Genomic DNA, 15,622 nt, shown 5'->3' with positions numbered 1-15,622 from the left:
TTAAATTGATACGATTACCTTATTTGTTCCATGACATCAGACAAATCTAATCTTATGCGTGAATAAAATAAAACTTCTATTCTTATTTAAAAACTTACGTTAATTTTTCAATTTTTAAAGGTTGAAGAAGTAGTCAATGTTCAACAAGCTACGGCTTCCGTTCCAACAAATGCTGGTCATTACAGCCTATTATATCCAATGCAAGACTCATTAAAGCTTCTAGATGCTCATATAATTTTTCAACCTTTACTCTCATGTTTAGGTGTAATGCCGGAACAAATGATCAGTAATGTTTCGGGCAACAACACCGTATCGTCTTTAGATTCATTAGGCTCAAATTTATCTTTAGTTGGTGGTATAGATACAATGCGCATTGATATTGTCGTTAGCCAAGAGCATGGAAATGGACGACGTCAAACCAAAGGACAAGGAAAAAATAAAAGTGGAAAATTCGTATTAGATATACCATCAGAAACACCAGCTTTCTTATGTGAACGTATTGGTTTGGAATTAGATTTAAATAAAATGGCTGATATGACTGTTGATGATATGATCCAAAAACAAAATATTTTGTATATATCACGTGGTCAATTAAAAAAACATACCAGTACTGTATTAAATGTTAATTTAAATATACGATACATATCACAACAAGTGAATATGCCTTTATTAAGATTACTACATCAATTTACAAATATGTATCAGAATGTTAAAGACACTCAATTAGAATTAAAAGAGCAACATCCTGAAAGCAAGCGTAATCATAATATGCACGATAGTGTCAATAAAAATGAATCTAGTTCAAGTAAGTATTATCATGCATATGTTTTTATTATTTCTAGGATTGCAAATTTATCTTCAAGGATCCATAATTTAAGACGCAGGGAGTAAGCCTCAGTTCAATAATGGCTCCGTTTTTATTTTCTGCAAATTTTAGTACCATTTAAAAATTATTTAAAAAAATGAAAATTATTAATTATAAATAATTTTGATTTTAGTTTCAGATGTGCAAACACTAGTCGAGAACAAGTTAAATTTAAAAGTATCGGATCCCATATCAATAATATCACATTCTCGACCAACAATATCACCATCACCAAGTATACGCTCTAGGCCACAAAGTTTTGCACAAAAGCTACGGCAAACTGGTAAAAGTGTTAAAGGTTATATGAATTTAAGCGATGGCGGTACTTCACCGATTTTACCAAATAGTCCATCGGGATCTGCATTAGATCATTTAACAATATCATCTGATAAAAGTATTAAAGATACGGCTGTTTTTAGTTTAACGCCTAAATGTTGGAAGACCGTTTATTATTTACTAGATTTATATGCAACAATGCCTGAAACTAAAACTATAACTCATAGGTAATTATAGAATTTATATTTTTGAATTAATTGTTGTATTTTAAAAATAATTTGAATTTTTTAGATTTTCTGTCGCTCACGATTCAATTGATGGCGTTAAAGGACATAAACAGTACATACGTAAACCTGATCCACCTGCCGATAATAGTTTTATAGAGGATTCTGAAAAGGGAGAGCAACGAACTACAACACCCCTTTCACATTCAACGCAACTGAGTAAGTAAATTGCGGATCATAAATTTTTACATCTATAAGTGTGCGAAGAACGCAATCTTATAACCAAGTGATTAGATATTGAAAACTGGTTATCTCCAACTAATATTATCTTTCTCCGACTAATTTAATGACTGCCGTAGCTAGTAATTTGTAACTGCCTCCGCAATCAGCATTTAGGCAGAAAGAAATACAGAAATTAGTTTTTAAATTGAAACTGTTTATTTTTTAGACGTTTTGACTGGCGAACGAACTCGATTTATTGTATTTGGTGTTGCACGCATTCATAGAACACGTCTTTTAGCTACGTTAAGTGGTTTAAAATTAGAAGCAGAAATTACCAGTTTACATTCAAGTTTAACGTGTAGAAAGAAAACTAAACCTGCAAGTATTGAATGTTCCTTAACAGGTCAGGTTGGAAGAACAATGATTGTTCTTTTAGAAGGAGTTGCACCTAATCAACAGTAAGGGAATTTAGAATTAGAATAATTATTTAAATAATATAACTAATTTTTCACAATGTTTTAGAACTGTTGTTAAAATAACTGTAGGAAAATCACAAGCATTGTATTCCACAATTACACGTCGTGGAAAGTACAAAAATTCTGGATTATTGACAGTTGGTGCTATAAATATTGACATACCTCAACATCCTGTCGCATTACATGACATGATGACTCGTGGTAGTAAACAGTTAAGTTCTACACTTCAAGAATTACGTGTAACTCGAACTTCAAGTCGAATGTCACGTGGGATGCCATTGGACGAAGAATCACCACATCATTTTCGCTGTAGTACAGCAACTACTACACATACTATAAATCCATCTTCAATGGCTTCAAGTGGGAATGTTTTTGAAAAACCAGTACGTGTCCCCCAGCATGAAGATTCTGTACTTTTACAACCATTAGTTATGCAATTCTCAATAATATTACAAAGTTTAAGTATAACGGCTGCTTTATTACCATCGTTACAAGCTCAATATAAAATGGATCAAGTTAATAGCACAGGCGTTACGGGGAGCAAGGCCAAATTCACAATTGATTTACCACAGCATTCACTAAGTTTTACAACAAAATTACAAGTGACTGAAGCAAATTTACCATCTGAAGCTAGTATTGAATTACCTAAAGTTCATGTATCGGCTGAATATATTCAACAAGATAGTGCTAATCATTTAGAACATAGTCGTTTTACAGAAGGTATAGTGCTAAGACAAGGTAGTTACATGTCCGCTACAGCTGATATTGGAGTTTTTGAACATAGTTTGACGACTGATTTACTTAATCATCTAGTTTTTGTTCAGAAAGTATTTATGAAGGTTTGTATTTTTTATTATAATGTTTATACTTTTCCCTTTTCACAATCATTATTCAGCGATTTTCTTCAATCTTCTTCTACATTTTAAAATAATAGCTTCTTTGATCAGCCTATGATTCAACTTGTCTGTAAGAAGTTTTTTGACAATTCTAACTTCTTTAACCCAAATAGGATAATTTTAACCCAAACAGTATAAAAAAATTGGATTCTTTTAACGATTGGGTGTGTAGTTTTGAGATTGCATGTATGAAAAGAATTTCAGCATGATTTTGGAAATATTTTGAAAAATAGTCATCTAAGCATTTTTTAGATATCGCCCAAAATCGTATACAAAAACCTTTTACTTTCAGCGATTTTTTAGATATCTCAGAAAATACTAATCCAATCGATAAATTGTAAGTTTTTTGTGTGCTAATTATCCTCAATCATCCATTACACGAAAATCTGGTTAATTTTGCGATTGAACGATAAGTTTCGGAAATTTCTGATTTGTGGACAACATTGGGAGGAACAATATTGTTAATATGTTATACTTATTTTATTTCAGGAAGTTAATGAAGTTGTCCAAAAAGTGTATGGTGCTGAAAAACCAGTTCCTATTTGGTTAGATGATGCTTCCAGTGTATCTACCTCAACAACAAGGATATTATTTTCATTAATGATTCGAATTAAGGTTGGATTTTTTCCTTTTTGCATCTAATTAGTCAAATAAATTTAATTTTTGACGGTTCTTTTCTTTTATTTACTCCAATTGATTAATATAGATGTATTCCCAAAGTTAATTTAAAGTATAGCTTGCTGAAATTTTTCAAAAAAGCTTGTTAACAAAAATTATTTTAAGGAATCGTTTAAATTTTATGTGATTACTGATCTAAATAATTTTTTAACTGTTGATATTATTTCAGAGAATTCAATTAACAGCAACCACACCAACTAATTCAGCTGTTCGTCTAGAAACTGGTGCTGTAGAATTAGAACTATCAAATCGTGTACAAAACGTATCAGGTTCTGGTATGAATTCAACAGCTTCGGGTGATATCGATAGTCATGTGAATTCAATGAAATTATTTGGACGTGCGAAAGTTGATATTAACTTAAGCTTAGGTCAATTAATAAAAAATCCATTATTTGAAGAGGCTGAACCAGAATTCCAACAATTTGCCTTTTTTAATACACGTATCGAATTACGTAATGCGTTTCAAGATGAAATGGTTGAAGGCAATGATAAAGAATTAATTTTAATCACGTTAAAACGTCCATTGATTTATATACAACCGTTAGCAGTGGATAAAGCGATTTTAGTTTGGTTAAATTATAAAAATGCATATGAATACTGGAATGAAAAACGTGCTAATTTAAATAAAGAAGTATTGACTGCCACGCAACAAGTTTTTGAAAAAGTACCGTTTGGCCAATTAACAAGTCAATTATCAGCACCGCATTTGGGTACTCTGTTCTTGCAATTAACAGTTGAAGATATGGGTATTTGTTTGCCATTGAATCCTTTACCACTGGTAAATATTTTTTGAAAATGTAATAAATGAAACATTTTTTTAACAAAATGTACCTTTCACAGAATTCTTGGGGACAGCGAAGTATGTTTGATTCTGAATCAAGAGCAGCTGTTGTTATTACTTTAGAACGTACAAGTATATCAGGTATGTTTTCATGGTATTTTGTCCTTTAGGCCTCTTTTAAGAGCGTGTAAAGTTTCAAATCAAAGAATGTATACGATAAATCCAATTTAATCATTTGGAATCACTGAAGTACAGATCATGTTGAGCATAACTTCAACGATAAACAAGTAAGCTCGGAGGAAATTAATAGATGTCAGGAATCTGTTACTTTTTATTAAAATTATAATTATACTAAATTAATATAAGTAATGTCCTCACTTCGTATGAATACATTCGTAAAGAATTTTCAAGGTTTTCAAGGACCTTGATCGAAAATATAAAAAATTAATGTAATAAATGATTTTAGCTTGCAGTTCTGGTTCTTTAGTAAGCAAAGCAGGATTCGTGGGTTTATGTTTACGATTTGCTGATGACTTCGAAACATCTTTGGATGAATGGAAACCAGATATGAACGATTCGACATTCATGAATTATTGTGTTGTATCTGAAGGTACTTATGAAATATGTAGTCGTACAATTGCCGCAAAACCAGGTACCACAGAAAATGCAAAATGGATTTTAAATGTATCATGGAAAATGGAAGGTGTTGACATCCATTTGGATGTAAATGTGGGAAAACAATTATCAGCATTAGGTCATACGTTAACAATGTTAACAGGCGCTGAAGAAGATGAAACAATTAATATGGATGATGATAGTGACGAAGGTGATCAAGGAGATGGTAGTAAAGCTTCTCAAGAGAGTATTTTACCACGAAGTTCAAGAAGATGGACAGATAATTTACCTGCTTTTATATTTGATCAGTCATTAGATGCAAAGAAACGATCGAAATTAATTGAAAAAGAAATGAATGAACAAGCAAAAATTATTAATGATTTAAGATCTTTAGGTGCATCGCATGGAACGATACAACAAGAAATGAAAAAATTGCATGAATTAGAAACTATGGTTTTTAAGGATTTCAGAAGGTAAAATAACGAACTGAATTTCTATTTTATACATTTATAAAATATTCATTTGGTGTTGTTTATCTTCAAATAATATCAGAGATGTCAAGGCGAAAATTACTCATTTGCTTTTTTAGAAAATGATTGGCCTAACAAAATATCCATCTACTATGTTACTTTACAATCGTGATTTTTTATTCGATATTCGATGCTGTAGAAAACATACTGTATAGAATATTTTACATTATTTAGAAGTCATCATAATTAACAATTAACTTTTATACTTTGCAATGTTTACTTATTAACTAATAATATCATTTTGTTTTCAGGGATATGATCCAAAAGTTAAGGCGAAAACAAAGTTCGAAAGCAACTTCAATAAAGGAAAAATTTGGTTTGGGGTCATCGAAAGCCAGCACATATCGATCAAGATCATTTATTGTACCAAGTCCAACGCCTGAACATCAATTGGAAAGGTATACACATACATATATACATTCATTAAGAATAATTTAAACATTGAAATTATAATTTGTAGCATGTTTCGTAGTAACGCAATATTAAAAAAAAAAAAACATTTATTTATTCAAAGAACGCCGCTCAAAATCATAAAAATGTCGACTTAATGAAAAATGTGTGTGTATATTTTGTGATATATTGCAATTTTTTATGAAAAAACCACACCAACTCTCAGGCCATATCTTTATACGGATGGGTCAAGGGCCGGAGATCTGTCTGGTGTGGGAGTTTATGTACCTAGGATAAAAGAATCGATTCCTTTCAATCAAAAATTTTCGCCATGCTGAGAGGGTCCCAGATCTGTAACGCGAAAGGTTACAGTGGAACATATATCAGTATCTTCTCAGATAGTCAGGCCGCTTTTTGGGCCCTTGAAGCGTCAAGATTCCAATAGTGTATGAATGCTTCGAGGAACTGCCTCGCCTAGCAATGAATAACACAGTTAGATTGGTCTAGGTACCGAGCTACTCTGGCGTTAATGGGAATGAAGCTGCGGGCTCGTCTCTAGATGTTAAAGGGAATGAGAGGGGTTGTCTAAAACTTGATTACTGGGACTTTGCACAGGACATGCGACAGGCCAAATTGTATATAACCACAGCTAGGCCAAACTGTGTATAACCACAGCTAGACCATTCGACTGTACTCGCTTGAAACTTACTAGATCACTGTTGAGAAGGGTGGTGGGACTCTTCAAAAAAAAATGAATGCAATATGTCTAAAATATACATATTTTTGAGATTTTCGTTAAGTTATGATTTTGTGCGAAATTCTTGACAACTTTTTGCGGCATTATGATTAATTCACATTTGTACATATTCATAATTTAAATACCCGCAACTATAAAAGGATATGCATAAAAATTTGAATCTGAAATATTTTTTTAAATAATAAAACATCTAAACATGTCGAATGTTTGACATTCCTATTCGAAAATAAGTCAGAATATAAATATTTTATCGTTTTTATCACTTCATTTAAGACTTAATATGACTCAACTAAACAATTTTACCAAGATGAGATTTTATATTTTTTTTATCCTTGATTGGGTACAAAATCGTAATCGCATTTAGCTTCCATCTTCATCTATAATATTAGAAAAGTTATCTCTGTGGATTTTACAAATTATTAAACACATTCTTATCTTTCTGCTAATACTTTCATGGTAAAGAAGCTAGTAGAGCTAATTATCTAATAGCTCTAAAACCGGAGCCTCAAATTTTATTTGAATTTTATACCTTCAAAACTTGGGACAAAACATTAAAAAGAAATAAAACAAGAGTTAGACTTTAAGTTATATTTTTCAATCGACGCAGCCAATGCTGATTTCGGCTTTCACACCATATCAGGAATGTTATTGGAGTGATTTAAACGATGAGATCTTAACCGTGAATTATTTCCAGATTATATTATTATTTATTACCTAAAAATGTCCATATGACCTAATATTAGCCTAAAACTAAGTATAGCCTGCTTTCAAGTTCAATGAAAAATGTAATTTAACAAAAAATTTTTAAAATGTATTTATCCATTTAAGTTAAAAGTTGCTTTTCTTAAATCATTGCTCGAATTTATTGAAAATAATTCAAAATTCCCTTGTTTTTGTTTACATAATATTAATTTCAATCAAACAAATACTATATATACTCCGCACATGTCTCACATAAGTAGAATATCAATCAGCAAATTTTGCACAAATGTACCTGTATTGTTTAGTCCTGAAGATCAGCCCATTAGTGGCAACTCAGCTAGTTTTGAGAGTTCACCTCGATCAGGTCCTTCAAGGTCTGCATCATTGCGAGTTAAAACTGGTGGACAACCGAAAGTTACATTCAGTGATACTCACACAATTTGCCGGTAAGTTAATTTATTTTTCATTTATAAGGGGAGGGGGTTGTAGCGAATATTTAAAAATAAAATACATTTTCTTCATTGGTATAAAAAAACTTGTCCTGTTTAACTGACTAACATAAAAAAAACGCATAGAACTACCAAATTTAGAAACTTGAAATTTGGTCGGTTGGTTTCTTTTGTGAGCATTCACAAAGAAAGAATATTTTGAATTTCTGCTGTAAAGGATTATAATAATAAAAAAGGTTTTTGTAGGAATTTCGTTGCTTTTATTGGTCAAATAAATGAAAAATATGTTAACCTCATTTTCTAAAGTACTTATTAAATCATTCCTATCAATTAAAAAAATATGTTCAGCGTTCGTGTACAATAACTCTTTAACAGGGTAGAAAATGAATAGTATTAGAAATTTACGATCAGGGAGTTTTTGTAATTAAAACTATGAAAATTAGTAAAGTAGTGGGAAAAACCAAAATCAAAAGAAAACTGGCTATTTTTTAATAATATTAAATATATAATTAATTTAATAATCGATAAAGAAAATCTACGCTTTATAATTTATAGAAAATGCAAATCATATTAGTTTTATCCAAGGCGTCCCGTTATGATTTCACTAAGATAATACAGTAATTTAAAGGAAGAAGCTCTAATCATAAAAGTCACACGTAATAACTTCATTAAAATTAAGTCATAGATTATATTGTCTGAATGCGATCATTATGGGATGTTGCATTTAAAATAAATACACAATAATAAATACATTTCATATATAACTTTATAATGTAGATTTAGGCTTCATTTTTGTCGCTTTTAAGCACAATTTAGAAGCTTTATTCACGAGTAATTTTCAAAATAAACGACGTAGTAGCAATAAGAGAAAAATGAAGTCAAAATCAAATTAAATTTTCTTAAAACATTTCTGTGTCGTCATTTTTGTTTCTTCTAAGAACTATATTGGAAACTAATATAAACATAATATTAGATTATAAAACAATACTATTTTCCACAGGCAATCATCCTTGCCTAGTGCAGGATCAGAACTCAGTCTTCCAGAAGATGAATTGCAATGGGTTGATCATATTAATATTGACGGCGAAAGAGTTGAAATAAGAAAGAAAATACCAATTTATGGTAGTTTATTAGCAGATGATATAATAGATTCTAGTGTGCCATTATTGGATTCATTTTCTAAAGAACAACAAGCTTCAACTACAGTTTATGGTGGTAATTATACGACTGGTAATACTTCATCGACACAGCAACCAGTCCAAATGACCTATAAACCTCAAGAGCCGAATATAGACTTTGAATTGGATGTTAAAGTTCTTATAAATAGTGGAAAATGTGTTTTGCATACAAAGGATGCAGTTCGAGAGGAAGAAATGAAATTGTATGTATTTATATTATTTGTATACTATTTGTACATGTTGTTACCCTGAAGATTAGCCATTTGTAATAATCTGAGTGTGTATTAAATCCCATGTATGAAATATTTGAGGGCAATATCCCAAATAATCCATAACGCAAACTCTTTTTCAATAAGTATCAATAGGCTTGTACCTTTATATGTTCCCTCATTATAACAAAACTAAAACATTTTTGTATTAAAAATTTTTTTTTCAATGGCAGATTCTCTTGATAGTGTTTGCAAAATTTTAAATATGTCACAAGATCTGGGTTTTGATACCGTTATGTTCGATAATATTATTTTGAAGTAAAATTTTTATTTGTTTAAATAGATCAGCACGAATGCGCAAAGAACGTAGTTCTTCATCAGCTGGAATCCCAGATTGGACAAGTCCAGCTTCACCTGGTCCATCTAGACCATTTCCATCAACTCGTAGTGGTGGTGATCGTAATCCTCAATTTAATCAACAACATTGGTCGGGTGGTTCAAATAGTCGTCATGGTGTGAGTGGAACCTATGGAAGTAATCAACCATCTCCTCCAACCATTTTCCATATTCCAGCCATGGATATACGAGTACATTATACGAGCACTACCACTAATCCACCAGAAAAGTATAATTTAAGTTCCAAAAAAATAGAGAACTTGTATAAATAAATAAATCTTTGATATTATGCTAATAGTTTTGCAGCTATCATATTAATTCAATAATTTAAATTTATTATTTTCGTCTTTTAAGGGAAACAGTGGAAATAAAAAAGACTATACCTAAATATTGGAGGGGGGGGTGTAAATAAAGACGTTTAGACAATTTAAAAACTGTTTTTGTTCAGTTCAAAAAAATGGTAGTTCAAGCTATAGGGTTCTGTCCAGACCCGATGCCACGCAGAAAGTTCATAGCCTCTCCGCCGGAATCTCGCCCAGGATTGATGGATCTAAGGTTTCAAATCTGACGTCCTGCAGATTTCTGCAGGTGCAAATAACATGTATGGACATTTCGTCGGCGTTCATACAGACCTTGCAAGTAGGATCATCAGAGATCCCCATGTTATGAAGGTGATAGTTCAATTGATAGTGTCCTGTCAAGAGTGCCACCACCCTTCCTAACTGTGCTCTAGTGATATTAATCTTTGTGCAACTAATAGAAAACCATAGGTAGGATAGCCGGCACCTGATACTAAAGATAAAATGTGGAATACAAATGGTTTTGGTAGTAGATTGTCCTATTTCTGCCAAAAAACGCATTTTAGGAATGTTTTTTTAAATATTCCCGACACTATTACCGTCTTTTGAACTTGCAATTCAAACTTAAAAGCCCATTTGTTATTCGTAAAAATCATTGTTTTCATAAAGGTGCATGTTAGAATTTGTGAAATTTCTTTAAGTAATGACTCCAGAATTACTTTACATTAAAAATTACAAGTTCTCTATTATTTGACAATTTTTTATAGTTCCTAAAAATTTATTTATTTATTTTAGGAATTTATCAGAAACTGTACAAGGTTCTCGATATAGTTATGTTCAAGGTTCCGATTATATGTCTAATTTAAGTCGTAAATTAGGCATGAAAAAAGCTTCGTTATTTGTATGGATGACATTACAAAGTATACCAGAAGAAACAATTATTTCGCCCACTATTTTAGAATTTTTAGAACATACATTAGAACCGATTCCATCTAAATCTTCGTTTCCTTCTATTGGAGGAATGTCTAGTTCATTGGATAATGAACCAATGGCATATGGGAATTACGTTTATGCCTCTTTTCCAGTGGATGTAATTGTTTATTTTCATATGCAACCGTCAACTTTTCGATTTAGCTGTTTACCTGTATCTCGCGTTGAATGTATGCTACAATTACCTTCATTAGACATTGTGTTTAGTTCAAAACGAGCTGAAGAAGAATTAAACCATGAATATGGTGAAGGTGTACATAGTTTTTCAGCTGCCACAGCAATCGGTGGCTTAAGTGTAACCGGTTGTCTAGCCGATTTCTCAGTTTATATATTTCATCCGTATGGCGGTCAAAAGAAATCACATTTAAAAGAAACACAATGGTCACCGTTATCGGATAGTGAACGTAAAGATTCGTTATCGATAAATGTTGAGTTTGTTAAATTCCATGTGTCCAGATCAAGAAAATTAAATTTTCAATCTGATGTTGGTGCTAAAATTGGTAAAGGAGCTGGTGATCAATCAAGAGCCTGTATACGATTTTCAAGTAAGATTTTATTTTGAAATTTTATAGCTTTTAAATTGATAGCATAATAATTTTCTAAAATTTTGTTTGTAGCGATTGTTGATATTGGATCAGCATCTTTTAAATACGATATGCGCAGATTAACTGAAATATTAGCATTTCCAAGAGCTTGGTATCGTCGTTCTATTGTTCGTAGATTATTTTTAGGTGATTTAAGTTTAGCTGCAGATTCGCACAATTCAAGTAATTCTGCATTAGACCCGCCTTGGGGAAATCATGAAATGGGAAATAGTGACATACCAGAAGGATCTTCAGCAAGGTAAAATGTTTTTATAATTTAAATGACATTAATTAATATATTTACAATTTAAATTAATTGCCTGTTTATAATTCCAGATACTCTACAGGTAATGGACGATCAGATAAAAGCCCACTATTAAGAGATAAATTGAAATTGAATTTGGATCAAGAAAGACAATCGAGAATCAAGGGTAATAAGATTTAATATTATTCAATTTGAAAGATTTGGGAATATTTTGTGGCTTCAATTGTCGACCACTTTTTCGGGCATTTGAGACCCTTTCCAATGATTAATAGAAGTAGATTTCAATTTTCAATTATTTTCTAATAGATAATTCAAAAAAAAGTATGTGACGTTTTTGATTCATGTTTTTCAAAATACTTTTTGAAAAAATCAGTTTCAACTTCACCAGCAATGGGTTTTTTCGGAGTTTTCTGATATTTTAGTCGATACTTTTTTCTATTGAAATAAGTACGATTTATCAACTCTACAGAAAAAAATTGGTTGAAAATCGATATTTTTTCTTTTGTTGCGGCATCATTTGCCAGATAATAACTTAAAAAAATGAAGTATACTTTGGGGTTTTAATTCATCTTTCGATGAGTACCAAATTTAGTTATTAGAACTCGCTCTAATAACATAAGAACGAAAGAATTAACTTGAAAAAAAAATTTCCAATATATCGAAATTAAACAAATTAATTTCATTTAGAAAATGGTCGAGCTAGCAGTTTCGAGACGAACGAATCAACTGATTCAATAAGTCCCACTGACATACCAAATCCAACAACATGGGAAACCCTTGTATTATTTGCAATAAATTTTACTAAATTAAATGTTCATATGAACATGGGAAACGTAATGGGAAATGTTACGTAAGTATTACATAATTACAAATAATAATCGAGCATAGAATATTTAATTTGTTTTATTTCATGTCTTTAGGTGGCAAACTAAAGATTTTCGTTCAGAAGGTCGTTTAAGTATTGGTTCAACTGGACGTAAAAATATGTTTGTTAAATTAGGTCTTGTAGGATCTAGTCTTGATGCAAAAGGTGGTATTGTTGGTGGTACTATTGAATTAGCTAACATCGATACGTACAGTAAGTACATATAATCGATTTTTATTTCGAATGTAACATTTGAAATGGAAAACCTTTGTTTTTAGTACACTTCAGAGAAGAACCATCTCAGGAACCGGATCATACTGTTGGATTAAAATTGTTAGCTTTAGAATTACGTTTGGATTATATGGGTACATCGGTTTTAATGGCGAGAGTCAGTGCATTAGAGGTTACATTACGAGATGAATGGAAACTTGTACGAAAATCATCAATTCCAGTGGATGCTTTTATGCCCACAAGACGGTAAATATGGTATTACTAAAGGTCAAGGCTAATTTAAAATACTGAAAATTTGTTTTTAATAATTTTAGACCGGCTGTAATATTTATGCATGGCGATTTGGGGTGGGATCAGTTACAAATAATGATTTCAAAATCAACCACTGTGGATTTAGTGAAAATGTTTAACAAATTAGAAGAATTCTTCTCCCAACAATTTAAAAGCAGTAAACGTGTATTTTCAAGCTTACAACCACGAACACATTCCAGAGGAAGTGGTCATAGTTTTAAACGAAAATTGAATCAACAACATAAAAAGAAATCGACAGAATGTAAGAATTATTTTGTTTAAAATAATTTTGAATACAATTAATTAAACTTTTTTTTTCAGCTCGGGATGCTTGGTCTACACAATTACAACAATCTTTGTTACAAGATGCAAAACATCATAGACATTGGCAAAATGTATTAGCAAGTGTGGCTGGATTACATTTACCAACTTTAAAATTACCTCTTCCAAATTCTGGTAAAAATTATAATAATTTTAAATCATTACATAGAAAATTTTCTTTCAAAGGGTACATGTTTTAGTATAATTTATAATATTCGCTACAAGATTATTTTCTATCAAAACAAAATAAGCTGCCTTTCCAAAATTTTATTAAATATATTATTTTGTATGTTATAGGAACCGTTCTAGGTGGTACAATGGAATTGCATGGAAGGAATATATCATTAGCATGTTTTCACGGTATTAATTTCAAGACTAAGAGTTGGGCATTATTCAGCTTAAAGGATCCTTGTATTAGTTTCGAAACAGAAGCACAAGAAATACCCTCAGCCAAAGGTTTGTGATTTAATTATGCATATACCAATAATTTATTTTATCCTCAAAGAAAAAAATAGATTATTAATATATGGAGTTAATATAAACAAACTGAGGGCTCTTAGCGGCCAAACGCAGCCATTCTAAAACAATTACTGTCTTCTATGTACATTCCCTTAAATGTTCCTCTTTGAAACAAGAACTAATATATTTTAGCAGTAAAATTTATGAATTTTTCAGCATCTGATGAGTTGGATGTTCACATTGTCCAAACGTTAACATTCAGCCTTGGTATGAATGATGATCATCCAACTGCCCAACATGAATCAATGGCTACAGTTTGCAGAATGTCAAGAAATATAATATTCCCGCCACAATTTAAATCATTACAAGAATGGTTCCATTATGCGTTTATTAATAGCGATATTGATGCAGTTGATCGATTCCCATCTTTGGAACGTGAAAAAATTGAAGTTAGTGGTACAAATTCAATAGAACGCAGCAGAAATAGCTCAAGTTCAACAGGAAAATTACAAGATCCGAATCATACCAGAGAAGTTATATTTGCGTTACCAACGTTACAGCTTCATTTGAAAACTGAACATTTACAAACGGCTTCAACACCAGAAAGTTTAGGTAAATTTGTTTTTAAGATTTCTTTCTTTAACATTAAATGATGAGTAAGGCTATTCCATAGAAATGAAGGAGGTATTATTTTTAAACCAATTTGAAAATATTAACTTGTTGAAACCTTCGGTACTATATTAATCGCGTGTCTAGCTGGGCTATATTCATCTTAAATTATAAATTTTTATGTATATGTAAAGTTTTAAATTTTATTTAAAATCTATTGGCGTCAAAATATTCCTGTTTCTTCTAAACAGGACATCATTATAACCTACCGAACTAATCCAACTAATGTACGAAAACGCTTATTTAAAAAAAATTAAAAGTATACCCAGAAAAAACAAAATAGCTATAAAAAACCTGGAGTTTTAATTAGAATACGATTTGCTTTCAGATGATAAACCAATTGTGGAATGCAGTTTTGTAACTGAATTTGAAGATCATATATTCGTAACGGTTGATGCTGAAGCATTTTTCTTCCTACATGATTTAATTACTTCGTATGTAAAAGAAAAAGAACGTTCTGTAAGTCCTATTATGAAATAAAAAAATTTAACAAGCGTTTTAATATTTACCATCCTTATGTTTCTTTTCTACAGGGAATGAGTCAAAGTGGTACACAAATTCGATCACAATCACCTGACCCACGATCAATCCAATCTGGTAATAAAAGTTCATCACAACCTTCAACCTCATCACAATCAACATCATCCACTTCAACAGCAGTTAGCGATGAAGAACGAAAGAAAAAAGCATTTACACCTGCGGAAGTTTTTAATAAAGACTGGCGTAATTATCATTGTAAAACATGGCATCTGGAACCTACTGTTAGGTAATATTTATATCATTTTATTCACTAGACCTAAATTACACAGTAATTTTCATTACGAAGATTATTATTCATGGATACAAATCTTATCTCAAAGAGATGCATGAGATATTTCTTTAATCGGATATATCCTACAGAAGTATGTTATTTTTTGTTGAGGCTTAATTTGTTGAGGTTCATAATGTTTGGATGAATGTCCGTCTTTGTAAAGGATTTTACTATGTCAGTATCTCTACACCGG

General features: G+C 31.2%; 1 protein-coding gene across 1 annotated transcript in view; it reads left to right on the top strand.

Moving 5' to 3' along the window:
* Positions 1–15,622, top strand: part of LOC123300840 (transmembrane protein KIAA1109) — a 42,273-nt gene that overhangs the window by 26,120 nt on the left and 531 nt on the right. The window contains exons 24-48 of the mRNA XM_044883487.1: positions 121–805; positions 999–1,368; positions 1,433–1,584; positions 1,814–2,045; positions 2,110–2,902; positions 3,449–3,574; positions 3,807–4,415; positions 4,478–4,559; positions 4,885–5,506; positions 5,815–5,961; positions 7,718–7,858; positions 8,862–9,242; positions 9,592–9,873; positions 10,739–11,478; positions 11,551–11,776; positions 11,854–11,948; positions 12,470–12,632; positions 12,703–12,860; positions 12,926–13,124; positions 13,193–13,431; positions 13,491–13,625; positions 13,788–13,946; positions 14,145–14,561; positions 14,947–15,077; positions 15,152–15,384. Coding sequence (XP_044739422.1) covers positions 121–805; positions 999–1,368; positions 1,433–1,584; positions 1,814–2,045; positions 2,110–2,902; positions 3,449–3,574; positions 3,807–4,415; positions 4,478–4,559; positions 4,885–5,506; positions 5,815–5,961; positions 7,718–7,858; positions 8,862–9,242; positions 9,592–9,873; positions 10,739–11,478; positions 11,551–11,776; positions 11,854–11,948; positions 12,470–12,632; positions 12,703–12,860; positions 12,926–13,124; positions 13,193–13,431; positions 13,491–13,625; positions 13,788–13,946; positions 14,145–14,561; positions 14,947–15,077; positions 15,152–15,384 — 7,517 coding nt within the window. The remainder of the gene's footprint in view (positions 1–120; positions 806–998; positions 1,369–1,432; positions 1,585–1,813; positions 2,046–2,109; positions 2,903–3,448; positions 3,575–3,806; positions 4,416–4,477; positions 4,560–4,884; positions 5,507–5,814; positions 5,962–7,717; positions 7,859–8,861; positions 9,243–9,591; positions 9,874–10,738; positions 11,479–11,550; positions 11,777–11,853; positions 11,949–12,469; positions 12,633–12,702; positions 12,861–12,925; positions 13,125–13,192; positions 13,432–13,490; positions 13,626–13,787; positions 13,947–14,144; positions 14,562–14,946; positions 15,078–15,151; positions 15,385–15,622) is intronic.

Source organism: Chrysoperla carnea, chromosome 5, assembly GCF_905475395.1.
Source record: "Chrysoperla carnea chromosome 5, inChrCarn1.1, whole genome shotgun sequence".
NCBI classification, from domain to species: Eukaryota; Metazoa; Arthropoda; class Insecta; order Neuroptera; family Chrysopidae; genus Chrysoperla; species Chrysoperla carnea.
Note: the sequence above shows the minus strand (reverse complement) of the source record. Positions and strands in the feature narration are given on the sequence as shown.